Here is a 15818-nt window from a genome sequence, read left to right as displayed (position 1 = left end):
TATCGATTTTGGCTTGGTTTTGTTGACTGTTTTGTTTTTTAAAATCAACAAAGCATAAAAAAGACTATATGTGATTTGGGCTTTAGGCACACAGGGGCAAATTTATGGGAGCGCGACTGGTTTGGTCGCACTGAGCATAGAGCCTTGCGGCTGCCGTAGAGTTGCTGCAACGGCGTCGATCTAATAAATAAGGGAGGGGGAAGAAGGACCCTGAACCCATATCTTGTATGTAAATACACAGCTTTATTGGTTTATGGGTCAATAGAAACTTCATACACTTCGAGAGCAGAAGAGAGGGGAGGAGGCTGTATGGAGCTTTGCTACGTAAGAGGAGGAGGAATAACTTGGGTCTGCTCACATGTATTGTATAATCTTTTAACTGTCATGGCTTATCACAGAATCATAGAGTTGGGACCCCAAGGGTCATCTAGACCAACCCCCTGAAATTCAGGAACCACAGCTAAAGAACCCCCGGCAGATGACCATCCAACCCTGTGGAAACCAATTCTGTCAAGCCCCTAGGACATTCTCACTGAAGATTTTCAGCAGTAGGCACTACAATTCCCAGAATTCCTTCAAAATCAGCTACGACAGGCCACATTAACAGCTGCTTAAGTCAGCTGCAGACGTGCGGCGGCATTTGAAAAAAAGGTTCAGGGGTTTCCCCTTCTGTGCCAACTCCCGTTAGTAAACAACTCGTAAAATGCCCCCGAAGCTTTCCCCGTTCGAAGTCTCTAGATTCAGCCTCCGGCGCAGTGGTTCATCCCAGGGTGGGGTGTCAGAGCAGAAGGGGGCCGATCCCATGGGAAGCAAGAGAGGAGGATTGTGACGGGCACTGCGAGCTGCTGGGCCACGTGGACCCCGGCAACATCGCTACGCGAAGGCCGGGGACTCAGGACTTCGTTTCGCCATCCTTGCTCTTCAGAACGACCAGGGTTACCAGGAAAGGGATGAGGCAGATCGGGGTTATGATCAGAGGCAGCAAAACGTTGTCCGGGGGGTCCTGCAGTGCGTTCTGCAGGCTGCAGTTGAGGAAATACAACCTGTGGCTATACGTGATGTAGTTGTGAGCCAAGGTGTTGGGGTATCCATACTTCAAGTCGACTGCCCATTTTTCCAGGCATTTCTGCAAGTCGTTGTATGGCCTGTGGAGTTGATCAAAAGATGAGGAAACAGAGGAAGGAATTCAGGAGTTGGAGCGTTAGGCAGAAACCGGGGAAATCTGGCTCTTATCCCTCAGGGGAAAAAAAACCTTGCACTACAACCTTTCTAAGTGGCTTTTAAAATGTCCACAGGTGGAAGGACCCCGTGCGAGAGGCAGGGAAGGGGAGACCTCACAGGTGAGCGGTCGTGTTTCTGCATGGCATAAAAGTTAAGGTGCCGCAGTGAGAGAGGACTGATGTAGTTTTCTTTCTCTTGTCTTCTTCATTTAGTTCCCTTTCTATTATTTCTTGCAGATTAGTTTGTTTTTCTCGTATTGTGTCGCGAAAATCACAATAAAAGTATACCTGAAGGAGCGTCTCCACCCCCATCGTCCGGCCCTGACACTGAGGTCCAGCTCTGAGGGCCTTCTGGCGGTTCCCTCACTGTGAGAAGTGAGGTTATAGGGAACCAGGCAGAGGGCCTTCTTGGTAGTGGCACCCGCCCTGTGGAATGCCCTCCCATCAGATGTCAAGGAAATAAACAACTATCTGACTTTTAGAAGACATCTGAAGGCAGCCCTGTTTAGGGAAGTTTCTAATGTTTGGTGTTGTTGTTGTTTTATTACTGTTACTGGTGTTCTGTTGGCAACCAACCAGAGTGGCTGCGGAAATACAGCCACATGGGCGGGGTATAAATCATTAACAACAACAACAACAACAACAACAACAACAACAACAACAACAACTTCATAGTAAAATGTCTGCCCACATTTCTAACCAGCTTCCCTGCTGTAGAAACCTTGTTGTGCATTGCAGAAGGATTTTGAGCCACGTTCTGCATTTGGGGTGGCCATGTGTCCTACTTTACAGGGTTCAGTCATCTATAAGAAGGGCTGCCCTCTGTTTGAATGAGTTCTCTGACTGAAGAGCTGTCTGGTCCAAATCCAGTTTGAGGATTTTTGAGAACCGCTGCAAAACGACCGCAAAACTTCGGCACCAGTTTCAAGGGGATCCCAGATTTTGGGGTTCGTAGTTAATGAAGCTCCTCGGAAACATGGGTCAAGCGAAAAACTGCTTTCTACGCATGGGAAATGGGAATTGAGCCCTCAATTCTCATGGAGCGGGACCCTGTACACCCCCCCCCCGGTCAAGCCCCCTCATGAACTGAGATTGCACCCTAGAACACACATAAAGATTGGTAGAAGCTGTGGACAGGCCGACTTTCAAAATAGCTTCTTGGCCATTATTGATAGTTTCATAGAAGATCTCTGGAACGCAATTTAAAATCCACCCAGCACGGGAGTGTCAACAAATTACCCTAATTTATTTTTGCTCACCAGGAAACGTCTATATACTCTCCCCAGGGGTGGAAGAAGGGGGTGCGGTGGGGGTGTGCACCCCGGGTGTCACCACTGGGGGTGTGTGTGACAAAATGCCAGGCGGCAATCACCGCGGGGCCTGCAGTGAGCCCGAGCCACGTGTCTCTCCTGGGAGTGACGCGGTGGCTTGGATGCTCGCTGGCTCCGCACTTCCCCAAATGCTCTGCCCGCCACCTCCCCCTTAGCTGTAGGGTGGCTGAGTGGGAGGAGGCAGGCAGACTCTAGAGGCCCCACGGTGCGCCCCGCCACAGCTCACCCCGCCCCATCAGCTTGCTCAGCTACTGACTCTCCCAACTTAAATAAAGAAATATGGCTTCCAAGTAGAGAGGGTTTCTGTTGTTGTTGTTGTTGTTGTTGTTAAAGCTAAAGCTAAAGGACCCCTGGACTGTTAAGTCCAGTCAAAGGCGACTATGGGGTTGCAGCGCTCATCTCGCTTTCAGGCCGAGGGAGCCGGCGTTTGTCCACAGACAGCTTTCCGGGTCATGTGGCCAGCATGACTAAACTGCCTCTGGCGCAACGGGACACCGTGACGGAAACCAGTGCACACAGAAAAGCCATTTACCTTCCCGCCACAGCGGTACCTATTTATCTACTTGCGCTGGTGTGCTTTCGAACTGCTAGGTTGGCAGGAGCTGGGACAGAGCAACGGGAGCTCATCCCGTCGCGGGGATTCGAACTGCTGATCTTCTGATTGCCCAAGAGGCTCAGTAGTTTAGACCACAGTCTAAATAGCATCCCTGTTGTTGTTGTTGTTGTTACTATTATTGCTGTTCAGATAAACAGCATGTAACGTTTGATTTTGGCCTTAAGCCTATTATCGATGCATCTCAAAATTTCTTTATGAAATGTGGCAGAGTCAACATCTGAACGGCGTAACTCCAGAATTTCATATTCCTTATTTGCCCCCCCCCCGGAAAGAAACTGGCGCAACTTTTGTTTACCACACGTGATGTCTCCCAACGACCCCTACCCAGTGGGAAAGCTCACTTCTTCATTACCTTCTAATGACCATCCACTCACACCAGCGTTCCTCTGTGACGTTGGCCATCTGCCTCTCAAAGTTTCTCCAGCAACCTGCCCCAAGGATATCGTAAACTAGAGGGGGAAAGAAAGCAAAGCATAATAAAGCAGTGCCCTTTGTGTGTGCATGGTGACACAGCATGGTAAGGGTGAGTGTGGAGGAAGCAGGGGTCTGGCTGGGTCGTGTGATACTGAAATCCAACAGTGGAAACGGAGGAATTGTGAGGAAATCTGCACATGGGCCAACGGGCGAGAATATAACCGACATTCTGCCTTTCTGAGGTACATGTCTGTCGCACAGGCAAGGAGGACGCCCCCCATCTCAGATCTGACCTCAGAGAAACAGGCTGCCATTTGCTCATCTGTCGAATCAGTTCAGTTCGGTTTTATTACAGCAATACAAAACAACACAACTCCAAACAAAAGACGAGCAACACCACCACAGAAGGCCAAAATCCAAAGGGCCAGAGAGAAAACAGCACTAAAAGAATTTATAGTATATTATTCAATAGAAGAGATTTACGTTTTCTAATAGCTAGGGTGCAAAATTTGGCCACAGCGTAAGATACTGAGCTCAAAGAGTCTTCTAAACTTCTAAATTCCGAAAATTCCGAATAATATTGCAAAGGTATAAATTTTGATTAAAGGGGTAATATAAGTCGAGATCGCTCTTCACTATAAAATTCACAAAATAAAAGAATATGAGTAACATATTCCACCTTATTGGACCACCTGTCGAATCAAATACCACAGCAATTATTCAGGACAGCACTGAGTCAACATTTTCGCTCGTCTCTTCTCAAAGTGGCTCACAGTGGCAGGTGTATGGAAACAGTTATAGCTGCAGGGTTTCCCAAAGTGAATCACAGGTTCTGGGGTGCCAACTTGAATAAAATATTGGGGGGGGGGAGACAGGTAAGCCGCACCCCGCAGAATCAGTCATAAGATGCAGCACGCATTTGAATGGTAATGCCCACCAGCTTGGGGGGGGGGGTTCCAGCCCCCTCAAATATTTTTTCAGGGGCAAAGGTGTGGGATGTAAAAGGACAGGGGCAGTCAAACCCAACTTCCTTATATGGAACTCTACAGTTGGGGGTGAACTCTACAGTTGGGAGCTTCCAACTGTAGTATATATGCCAAGTCTCCATGTCGCTGGTCAGTTGTGTTGATCTCTAACAGTTTAAAAGCAGCATTATTAAAATGCACCGTTGGCACTAGGCCAAAAGTAAAAAGAGGGACTTTCTCTCATAAAGAGAAAGTCACCACATGTATGTTATTTAGTAACTTTTAAGCCTGCCTCTAGGATCCTTGTGTGACTAGATGATTACTTGTAAGTAAACGTTATACACTTTACCAAACACTGTGAAGTGTCTTATTGAAAGAGGGATAAAAAGGGGAAGACACCAGGACAATATTTTTAATGACTCTAGCGAGTCTATGCAAACTATCTGCTGCGCATATGAAGTAAAAAGGGAATGTTAGCTCTGCTGATATTATCGAGCTTGTAAACGCAAGTTGGGATAGGATATCTAAAACAATATATCCTCTCCCACATCCCTCAACATTCCCACAAAGGGTTAGCGGGCCCAGAATTGCATATTTTTGTGTATTTTTAAAGGATTGCATCGGATTGCAATTTTGAGTTGAGTGGATTTTCCTGGTGAGCACAAGGCCTAAAGCATCCATTGTGCTGAAAAGGGGAATTAATCACCCCTCCCCTCCCTCAGTGTTCACAGTAATCCAAGGCAGTGAAGATTTGTTTAGAGATTTTTGCATTTTGAGATTTTTGAACATTTTTCAAAAATTTTGGATTTTAAGATGGCTAGTGCAAATTTTGATAGTGATACAAAACTAGGGATGATTGTGCTGAGTGAGAATAATTTTATGCACTGGAAGCAGCGCTTAATAGCATATCTAGATGCAAAGCATGTTTTGGAGGCTGTTGAAGATCCCATGCCTACTGGCACAAGTAGAGAGGATTTAGCCAAGATAGCAGCTTGGAAGCGCAAGAACAGTGAAGCTAGGCATATAATTCTATGTGCACTTCGCAATGAGCATCTTTCATTAATAAATAGTAAAGATGATGCATCTCAGATCCTAAAAGACATTGAACGCATGTATGGAGAATCTTCCAGGAACTCCTACAGAAGCTTGATGTATAAATTAACCAGATTGAGAATGAATTCTAAAGGAGAATTCACAGCGCACATCAGCAAATTTACTGAAATTATTCAAAAGATTGACCTCACTCCTAAGCCTTTTGATGAAGAAACAAAGGTATCATTTTTGCTAGCATCCCTAGGACCGTGTTTTGATCCATTTGTCAGTCTAATGGACCATAGAGAAGGTCTAACTTTCAAAGACTTGACCAGTCATTTAAGAGAAGAGTGTAGAGAGAGAGCAGAGTCTCCAGTAAGAAATGCCAGAAGCAAGGACAGTAATTATGCGTCCAGGCAATTTACAAAGTCCAGAGAAATGCCCAAGAAAATAATTTGCTACAATTGCAACAAGGAAGGCCATATTTCTATGAACTGTAAAGCTCCTCCTAAAGCAAAGAATTCCCAAACCTCTCAGCCAAAATGGCAAAAGAAGGGGAAATTTGAACGTACCATGCTACTTCAAGAAAGGAATTTAGCTGTTCATAACCGTGAAAATAAACGTAATATGTGGATTTTAGATTCAGGAGCCAGTTCACATTATTCATTTAAAAGAGAAAATTTTAATGAGATAAATGAAGATGAAGAATCTGAAATAGAGATAGCAGATGGCAGAGTTATTAAAGCAAAAGGTGCAGGTTCCATGGACTTGAAATTCAATATAAACAATGAACCTGTTAAGACCAAAGTGCTTAAAGTTTTGTACGTTCCAGAACTAAGTTGCAATTTACTCAGTGTGTCCAGTTTGGACAAGAAAGGTTTCCAAATCACATTTGGAAATGGAGAGTGTAATGTGACTAAAGATGGTGAACTGTATATTCAAGCAAAATTAATTAATGGTGTTTATGAGATTGATATTTCAGAGACCCAGTCTGCAAACGTAGCGCATTCTAGCCAGAAAGATGAAGCTGATATGCAACTATGGCATAGGAGACTAGGACACAGAGACACCACCACCATTATGAACCTACAAAAAGGTGATCTTGTAAGAGGTTTACAGGTAAAAGAAAGCAAAGAGGCTCTGACAAAATGCATAAGCTGCATTACTGAGAAGGCTGTGAAACCTTCTTTTCCACGTTGTGCAGAACAAAGAAGCACTAAAGTGCTTGATATCATATATTCGGATCTATGTGGTCCAATTAATGTTCCATCACTTGGCAACAACAAGTATATTCTAATTTTTATTGATGATTTTTCAAGATATTGTGTTGCATATTTCATCAGAGAGAAAAGTGAAACAGTGGAAATGTTCAAAGAATACATTGCCATGGTCAGAAACAAGTTCCAACGCGCTCCAGCTGTGTTGATGACTGACAATGGAGGTGAGTACTGCTCACGTGAAATGCAGACTCTCATGGCCAAGGAAGGAATTGTACACGTAACTACAATCGCTTTCACGCCACAGCAGAACTCCATTGCAGAGAGAAAATTTAGATCCATTATGGAAATGACAAGGTGCATGCTAAAGGAAGCATCCTTGCCACAGAAGCTGTGGGGAAATGCAGCTGACACAGCAGTTTATTTGCAGAATAGATTGCCAACAAAAGGAGCAGAGCGCACACCATTTGAACTTTGGCATGGCAAAGTGCCTAATTTGTCACACATTCGTGTGTTTGGAAGTCTGTGCTACTATCACGTGCCCAAAGAACACAGACAGAAGCTAGACTCCAGAGCACAAGCAGGTGTCTTTGTTGGATATGCATCTGGAGGGAAAGGCTACAGAGTAATGGACTTACAAAGTGGTAAAACCAGTGCGCACCATGCAATTTATTTTGATGAGCATGCGATGGTTAACACAAAGAATACAGTTATTGACTGTTCCAAGGAGTCAGAATGGACTCAAGAACTTATTGATTTTCCTTCTGAAACCCCAAGAAGTGCTAATCTGCGTTCTAATGTCATAGCACCCCCTACAGGGAATGCACCAGAACACGCAGAGGATCAAATTCCTACTGGCTTCAGAGATGAAGAGGACGACTTAGACATGCCACCATTGGAGGAGGATGAGGATGTTGATGCGGTTCCAGAACCAGAGATCAGACGCTCATCCAGAACCAACAGGGGTGTTCCAGCACCACGGCTGTCCTATTTTGCAGGGTCGGCATCTCCACAGGAACCTTCCACATGGGAAGAGATACAGAAAATGCCACCTAAGGAAGCTAATCTCTGGAGGAAAGCCACGCAGGACGAAATGGATGCATTGCATCAAAACAAGACTTGGACCCTCACGGAACTACCTCCGGGTAAGAAAGCCATTGGCTGTAAATGGGTTTTCAAGATTAAGAAGGGGTCAGAAGGGGAAGTTCAACGCTACAAAGCTAGACTTGTGGCACAAGGATTTTCACAGAAATATGGTGAAGATTATGATGAAACGTTTGCACCAACTGTAAGATACAGTAGCGTGAGAATGCTTTTAAGCATTGCAGCATCCAAGCAGCTGAATGTAAAGCACATTGATATTGCCACTGCGTTTTTGCATGGACAGATTTCCGAGGAAATTTATATGAGACAACCCAAAGGTTTTGTGAAACCACATGAAGAACATTTAGTGTGCAAGTTGCAGAAGGGACTGTATGGTTTGAGACAGGCTGCTAGAGCCTGGAACCAGAAATTGCACAAAATGTTAACGCAACTTGGCTACAAGCAAGGAAACGCTGACAAATGCTTGTACAGTAAGTCAGGTAATGGACAATTCTCATATATTTTGGCTTTTGTTGATGACTTGATTATCGCGACATCAAATAACAGAGAATATGTGCAGATTGTGAAACATCTCAGCAAAGAGGTGGGAGTCAAAGAACTAGGAGATGTCAAGTACTACCTAGGAATCCAGGTGGAAAGAGAGGAAGACGGATCGTTCCTTCTCAGCCAGCGACAGAAAATAAATGAACTGATTGAATGCATGCAGATGCAAGACGCAAACCCAGTTGCAACGCCCATGGCCACAGACTTTCTGAAGAATCAGCAGGATTCGAAGCTGTTGCCAGATAACAGTGAATATAGGTCGGTAATTGGTAAACTTTTGTATTTAGTTACCACATGTAGACCTGACATAGCCAATGCAGTGGGGATTCTTAGCAGGAAAGTGAGTTCTCCCACTGAGCATGATTGGGCTGGTGTTAAGAGGGTGGTCAGATATTTGAAGGGTACATTGAATTGTAAATTAAGGCTACCAGCTGTCAGAAATCCTAAGTTAATTGGGTACACTGATGCTGATTGGGCTGGGGATAATGCTGACTATAAATCAACAAGTGGTTATGTTTTTATGTTTGGGGATGGACCTGTTGTATGGGGCAGTTATAAACAGAACTGTGTAGCATTATCTTCCACAGAAGCTGAATATATTTCTGCATCGGAAGCGTGCCGAGAGATTGCCTGGCTCGATGAACTCATCAAGGACTTTGGTTTGGTGAGAAAGCAAGCTGTCAGTTTGCTGGAGGACAATCAGAGTTGCATAAAACTGACACAAAGTGAAAAGTTCCTTGCCAGGACAAAACATATAGGTGTGAGGTACCATTATATACGTCAGGCAGTTCAGGATGGACTTGTGGAACTGTCGTACTGCTGCACCAATGAGATGGCTGCGGACATCCTGACAAAACCCTTGCCTAGAGAGAGTTTCCAGAATCTACGAGTCAAGCTGGGACTCTGGGTGGTTGAATAAAGTTGAATTTGCCTGAGAAGGGGTATGTGGGATGTAAAAGGACAGGGGCAGTCAAACCCAACTTCCTTATATGGAACTCTACAGTTGGGGGTGAACTCTACAGTTGGGAGCTTCCAACTGTAGTATATATGCCAAGTCTCCATGTCGCTGGTCAGTTGTGTTGATCTCTAACAGTTTAAAAGCAGCATTATTAAAATGCACCGTTGGCACTAGGCCAAAAGTAAAAAGAGGGACTTTCTCTCATAAAGAGAAAGTCACCACATGTATGTTATTTAGTAACTTTTAAGCCTGCCTCTAGGATCCTTGTGTGACTAGATGATTACTTGTAAGTAAACGTTATACACTTTACCAAACACTGTGAAGTGTCTTATTGAAAGAGGGATAAAAAGGGGAAGACACCAGGACAATATTTTTAATGACTCTAGCGAGTCTATGCAAACTATCTGCTGCGCATATGAAGTAAAAAGGGAATGTTAGCTCTGCTGATATTATCGAGCTTGTAAACGCAAGTTGGGATAGGATATCTAAAACAATATATCCTCTCCCACATCCCTCAACATTCCCACAAAAGGGACCTCAGTCTCTAGGATTTGGCTGTGATGCACAGGTTCGTTCACTGGGAACCACTGGGGGAAAAAAGGTGAGGTTGCAATTTTTTCACTGCAGCCTGGGACAGTTGCTTCAGGTTGGAGTAGTTATGGGGAATGTAGGGACCCTGAGAAAGAGTGGATCAGGGCCGCCCCAAGACATTTTGGCGCCTGAGGTGAACCGCAAAAAGAAACCTCCCTCCCTGCCATGGAATCAGAGGTGAGTGAACATATGCATCAGGAGCAAAGATCTACACTGGGATGTGCTGACCCTGTGAATCCTGCCTCATCTTGCCTCATGTATTGGCCAGCCCTGTTTTGGTGCGCCAAACAATGTTTTCTGCTGTGAGATGTAAACAGCCAGGTTTGTACTCTGCCTTTCCGTCCGCTGTGCTATCTGGAAGGTTTAAAGGCACCTTCTTTCAGAACAGACTCTGCGTCTGTGGTCAGAATGTACCTGATTCTATAGACCACATCGTTCTGGACTGCCCTCTTTTTAATACCTTTCGTGAAGATCCTTTGTTGTCCTCTCTATGGCCCAGGGTCCCCTCTAATAAACAACTCATAGTCCAATTTTTGCTGAGGGATGATTCTCAGAGCTATGGCCCATAGCTGTGAAGTCTCCATTTTTTTGCAAGAAACTCCCTTATTCCAAGCCGTTTCCCGCTGCTATCCCTTATTGTTGATATCCCTTAAATTTCCCTTATTTCCGGGAAGGAGAGTTGGAGTCCGGGGACTCCTTGGGTCCCTGCATTTCTCAGCCCTGCCTGCCTGCCTGCCTACCTCACAGGACTGTTGTGGGGATTAAATGAGGACTAGGACAAAGGAGCTCCTTGGAGAAAAAAGGTGGAATATAATACCTAATAACAAACAGACAGACAGACAGATATACCGGTATAAAGAAGAAGAAAAAATAGACGAATGTTTCTCGGCAACAGGAGCTCAGATTCAGCATTGCTGCCCCTAACTGGAGGCAGAGCAGAGCCAACCTGGCCAGAAGCCATCAGTGGTCCTCTCCTCCTGCATGAATTTGCCTAATCCTTTTCTAAAGCCATCCAAGTTGGTGGCCATCGCTGCTCCCTGTGGCAGGGAGTTCCAGAGGTTAACTGTGTGCTGCGTGAATAAGTGATTTCTTTTCTCTGCCCTGATTTCTCTTTCCTGGGAGCAATTTGTAGCCTGGGGGGATTACCGCGGTGTGGACTGTCCCTGAGAACCGTCCCCAGGACAGATGAGGGTGCTGATCCCTTATTTTCAAATCTGAACCTTGACAGCTATGCTATGGCCCAATTTTTGACCAGGATTTTTGAAGTAAAATCTGGAGTGCTCCGGTCTGTACAACAGCGGTTACCGAAGATCCCTCCCTCCCTCCTTTCCTTCTTATACATTGTATGTTTTAGAATTTCAGTATATATAGATGGCTTTATGCTTAACTGTTTTATTTATGCCAATAAAGGTGTTGTATTGCACTCTGGGGATACTCTTGGATTGGTGCTGAAAGCAGAGGTGTCCGCAGCAGCTCATTTTCAAACTTAGGCCAGAAGTGGGGAACCTGTGGACTTCCAGATGTTGTTGGACGCCATTTCTCCCAAGCCCCTCCAACTGGAGGGGTGGAGATGGCCACCCAGCATAACCTCAGGAAAGGCCTCTCTCAGACAAGAGGGCTAAAGGGGCCAATGTTCTGAGCCAAAGCTTCCTTATAACAAAGGGCATGTCACGATGTGTAGAGCATGGGTAGGCAACCTAAGGCCCAGGGGCCGGATCCAGCCCAATCGCCTTCTCAATCCAGCCCGGGGACGGTCCGGGAATCAGTGTGTTTTTACATGAGTAGAATGTGTGCTTTTATTTAAAATGAATCTCTGGGTTATTTGTGGGGCATAGGAATTCGATCATTTTTTTTCCCTTCAAAATATAGTCCGGCCCTCCACAAGGTCTGAGGGACAGTGCACCGGCCCCCTGCTGAAAAAGTTTGCTGACCCCTGGGGGAAGAAAAGGTGGTCTGTACATGTTCAGAGGCATCGGAATTTCTGGGCTTTGCTATCACCTCACCATCGTCCATGCTCAGCTTCATTTTGGGGGCCCAAACTGTAGCATCTGGTCTTCCTTCCAGAGAGATGCTGGCATTGCCAGGAGCTCCTGTGGTCCCATTATGAGCATCGAAACTGGTGGCCACTGCAGGTGAGACACAGAAAGAGAGAGCAGAAGGAATGCAAGAAGAGTGGGAACAGGTGGGTGTTTTGGAACAGTCCCACTGGAACCGTTGAGGGAACAGAATTGGGTTCAGGACAAACATGTCTGGTATTCCAGCAAACAAGCTAGCCATTTGGAGCACAGCACTGGCAAGGTTGGAAAGAGTTAAGCACTCCTTCCTGCCTTCTAAATGTCCCTTTTCCTGAAGCTCTCCCACCCCCAATGAACATGTACTTAGCCCATGCTTTGTAGCCTGCTGCAACAGGAAGGTTTCCTCCTTCACTTACTTCCTCTGGAGTTTAAGAAACTGCTAGAGCCAGAGACCGGGTGTACAAAAATCAATGTGAACTGTGGTGACTCTGCAAATTACGGTAGTTGTGTTTACACTGGGCCATGTCTACCGCTCTGAGATTTTTGAAATCTCATCAATATATAGTTGTGAGTTTGGTTTTTTTTTGCAGGGGGTGGGTGTTAGGCTGTATCCCTGAGTCCCTCCAAATTCCTTGATCTGGCAAGAAACTCTATTATTATTATTATTATTTTATTTTGACAAAGTAATTATCATAAATAAATAAGAATAAAAATGTGCACCCCACCACCGAGGCCATTCCATTGCAACTATCCAACCCCCCAAAATTTCAACACCTCCTGCGATGGTTTGACCCCTTTCCATTTTAACATTGCAGATTCTACAAACACCTTCCATATCTCCTCGAAATCATGTCTCCTGCATCTTCCCCGTCTTACATTAATGGCACGTGTTAATTTGTCATTAATAGCTATCTCCCACACCTCTTTATACCATTCTTCCATTTTATATTCTGCTTGCCCAATTATCAAGAAACATTTTTTTTGACATTTTTTTAAAATGCCTGCTCCGAAGGTCTTATCTTACTATACTACGGATTATATAGCTATTTATGAAATTTCATGCATATCGGTTAATATCTTGACCCTCCTCCACCAAAATAGCTGTTCACTTGGCTGTTTTCCTATGTCATGAAGGCTGAAATTTCAGTTCAGTGGAGCACTTACTGTTCCCAACCCTAACCCTGTGGAAAGCCATCTAATTAGACTTTAATTTGATTTTGAGATGTTTTTAGGAGGTAATTTAATTATTGTTTGATTTTATACCAATGTTATGTATCTGATGTTAGCCACCCTGAGCCCGACTTCCGCCGGGGAAGGCGGGATATAAATAAAAGGTTTTTTTATTATTATTCCTTTGTAAGAAAATATGAAATAACGTAAAACCATTTTTTTGCGGGGCGGGGGAATCAATGGGGGGGGGTTGACAAGAAATTTTCCACACCGGGTCCCACCTGACCTTCCCATGCCTCGGGGGGGGGGGACAATTTTTTTTTTGCCCCTGGGTACCAATTTACCTTGCTACGCCCCTGCTCTAATCTACCTCACAGGGTTGTTATGAGTTGGGCTGGGCGATAATCTGGTTTTCAACATCACGATATATCACCAGCTAAACTTCGTGATATAGTGATATATTACAAAGTCTGAAATAAGGGTGGAGCTTTGTAGAGGCATCTGCTGGCTTTGTGGTTTTCCCCACATTGTGACATTTGCATAGCACATAAACACACACATCATGATTCGCAATATATTGCCAGGTCAAAAATTATGAAGCCAATATCATGATATGGACTTGAAACCGATTTGGGACGATATATCAATATATCCCGCAGTCCTAGTTATGAGGCTGAGATGCAGGGAGAGAAGACAATCGTGCACATTGCCTTCAGCTTCTTGGAGGGAAGGCAAGATATAAAAGTAAGAAATAATAAATTTGTAGAGGTGAGATAACCACAGGAGTGTTGTTGTTTCCCTGGAGAAGTCGCTGTAAGCCTCAACTCGGAAAACGGAGGAAGTCGCCCAAATATTTAATAACACAGAAAGAAATCGCCTCCTGCCTCGGAGAAGATCAGAGGGGCAAATTCTCCCAAGGCTCCTGTACCTGAAAGTGTGGCTGGGCTGAGTATTTGGGGAGTCAGAAATGCCAGCAAAGCTGGAGTGAGAGGGGAAGAAAATGACAGTAGGGTTTATCTTAGTTTAGGGGTACTCTCATTTTCCCACTCATATTGAAATACTGCCCCTCAATGAGGCCAAACTTAGATTCACAAAATGTTTAGGGGTATGCGTACCCCTGCGTCCCCCCCCCCCAGAGAGAAAAAGCACTGTCTAGATCTCTGGGACATAATATTACTTTTGACTAGTCCTACTGAAACTGCGATGCAGAAGAAACTTTGCCAGAAAAAGCACTTGAAGAGAGCGTGGAAGCAGGACAAATGATGCCTGAGTAAGAAACAAGGGTGAGTCTGTGTCTACGCGGAGAGTCCAGAGGCAAGAGCTAAGAATTCCAATTCAGATAAAAAGCAGGATCTGAGACAAAGACTCTGAGAAACCTAGCTGACCTGCAGGAGATTCTCCGAAGGGATACCCATCTCCCTACGGCGGACAACCTGTTGAGGGTGGAGATTATTTCTGTTCTCCACAGCTCCGAGGACCCAATTCCCTCTCAGCTGCTGAGCAGAAGCCTTCTGCTTCCCACCCAATGCCCACCCTGAAGTGCTACTCACCTGTAAAGACCGCCAGAAGCAGCAGCAAGGGCAGACACCGGCCATCCATCTTGGTACACCCTGCCACTCTCGGCACGGCTGCCTGTTTCCTCCTGACCAGCTTGAGATTTGAATCGGAATAACAGGAAGCGCCTCCTTTCCTCTGACAGGGCTGGTGGTTGAGAGTGCAGCAGACATGTGAAAAATGAGATCCAGGAGCAAGCCTGGCTTCAGTGAGGCTCGAGTCTCCTCCCTTGCTCCCACACCCATTCGGAGGCACCGGGACCCCTGTAACCTCGGGGCAGCCACCTCGGGTCACTCTGCCTGGCAGCAGAGGAACGTTCTCCTCCGCAGCCCTTCCAACTTTTACAAGGCCCCAGCCGGCCTTTGGATTGGCAATTTCCTAGTCGTTTTCTGTCTGCTGGGTTGTGAAATCAAAGAGGCAGCTTGAAATGGGTAGCCAGGGCAGAGGGAAGAGAGGGGAACGCCTCTGGAAGCAAGACAGTGGCTGTGTGTTTGATTGTGTGTGTGTGTCCCGCGTGCAAAATCAGACGGGGGGGACAAGCAGCCCCGAGGGCAACTCTGCACATCTGTGCAACTCATCTGACTCACGCTTGGGCGAGGGTTTGAAAGATGACAGGAACAAACGCAATGCACAAAGTTGCTTCGAAGTGCGTATAGCGACAGGGGAAAGGGATACTGCAAGTTTATTGTTTTTTTTTATTAAATGCTTTATTGGTTTTAAAAAAACAAAGCAAAACAAATACAAAACAATACGCAACAATCAGCAAAAGGCAATCCAAGATCAACACTTGTTACAAAAAAAGAGGAAAGATTGAGTTCACACGTCACGAATTCCAACATGACTTCCAATCCCCTATTCCTAAATTACATTACAACTGCACCCAAAACTTTTTCCTCTCCTAGGTTGTTCGATTGTGTTAATTTATATAGATTCGTATTTGGTTTTGTTATAAATTTGTGTGTGTAAAATAACATAAAAACGATTAAATAAAAAAAAATACTTGTATCTCACTCTGACCCTCTTTCACTAATGACAGGGAAATGTTGTCTTCCAGGGTGAGAGGCTGTGGGGAGAAAGGAAAGATGCCA

The 15818-nt window shown here is 45.1% G+C and overlaps 1 protein-coding gene across 1 annotated transcript; it reads right to left on the bottom strand.

Moving 5' to 3' along the window:
• Positions 1–431: 431 nt before the first annotated feature.
• On the bottom strand, positions 432–15209 carry RAMP2 (receptor activity modifying protein 2). The gene is made up of 4 exons (XM_033170915.1): positions 14727–15209; positions 11995–12117; positions 3520–3616; positions 432–1145 (listed from the first exon to the last, which is right to left on the bottom strand). The coding sequence occupies exons 1-4, from the start codon at positions 14773–14775 to the stop codon at positions 893–895; spliced, it is 522 nt and encodes a 173-aa protein (XP_033026806.1). The 5' UTR covers positions 14776–15209; the 3' UTR covers positions 432–892.
• Between the last annotated feature and the right edge of the window lie 609 nt (positions 15210–15818).

The sequence above is a fragment of the Lacerta agilis genome, chromosome 14, assembly GCF_009819535.1.
Source record: "Lacerta agilis isolate rLacAgi1 chromosome 14, rLacAgi1.pri, whole genome shotgun sequence".
Taxonomy (NCBI): domain Eukaryota; kingdom Metazoa; phylum Chordata; class Lepidosauria; order Squamata; family Lacertidae; genus Lacerta; species Lacerta agilis.
This window is presented reverse-complemented; position numbering and strand designations above follow the sequence as displayed.

What these genes read in the sequence shown, in the direction of transcription:
- RAMP2 (XM_033170915.1), bottom strand. Translation starts at nt 14,775, where the DNA reads ATGGATGGCCGGTGTCTGCCCTTGCTGCTGCTTCTGGCGGTCTTTACA. An exon ending in GCTTCTGGCGGTCTTTACAG is followed by an intron (nt 12,118 to 14,726) that starts GTGAGTAGCACT and finishes TCTCACCTGCAG; the next exon opens with TGGCCACCAGTTTCGATGCT. An exon ending in GAAGCTGAGCATGGACGATG is followed by an intron (nt 3,617 to 11,994) that starts GTGAGGTGATAG and finishes TTCCCCCTCTAG; the next exon opens with TTTACGATATCCTTGGGGCA.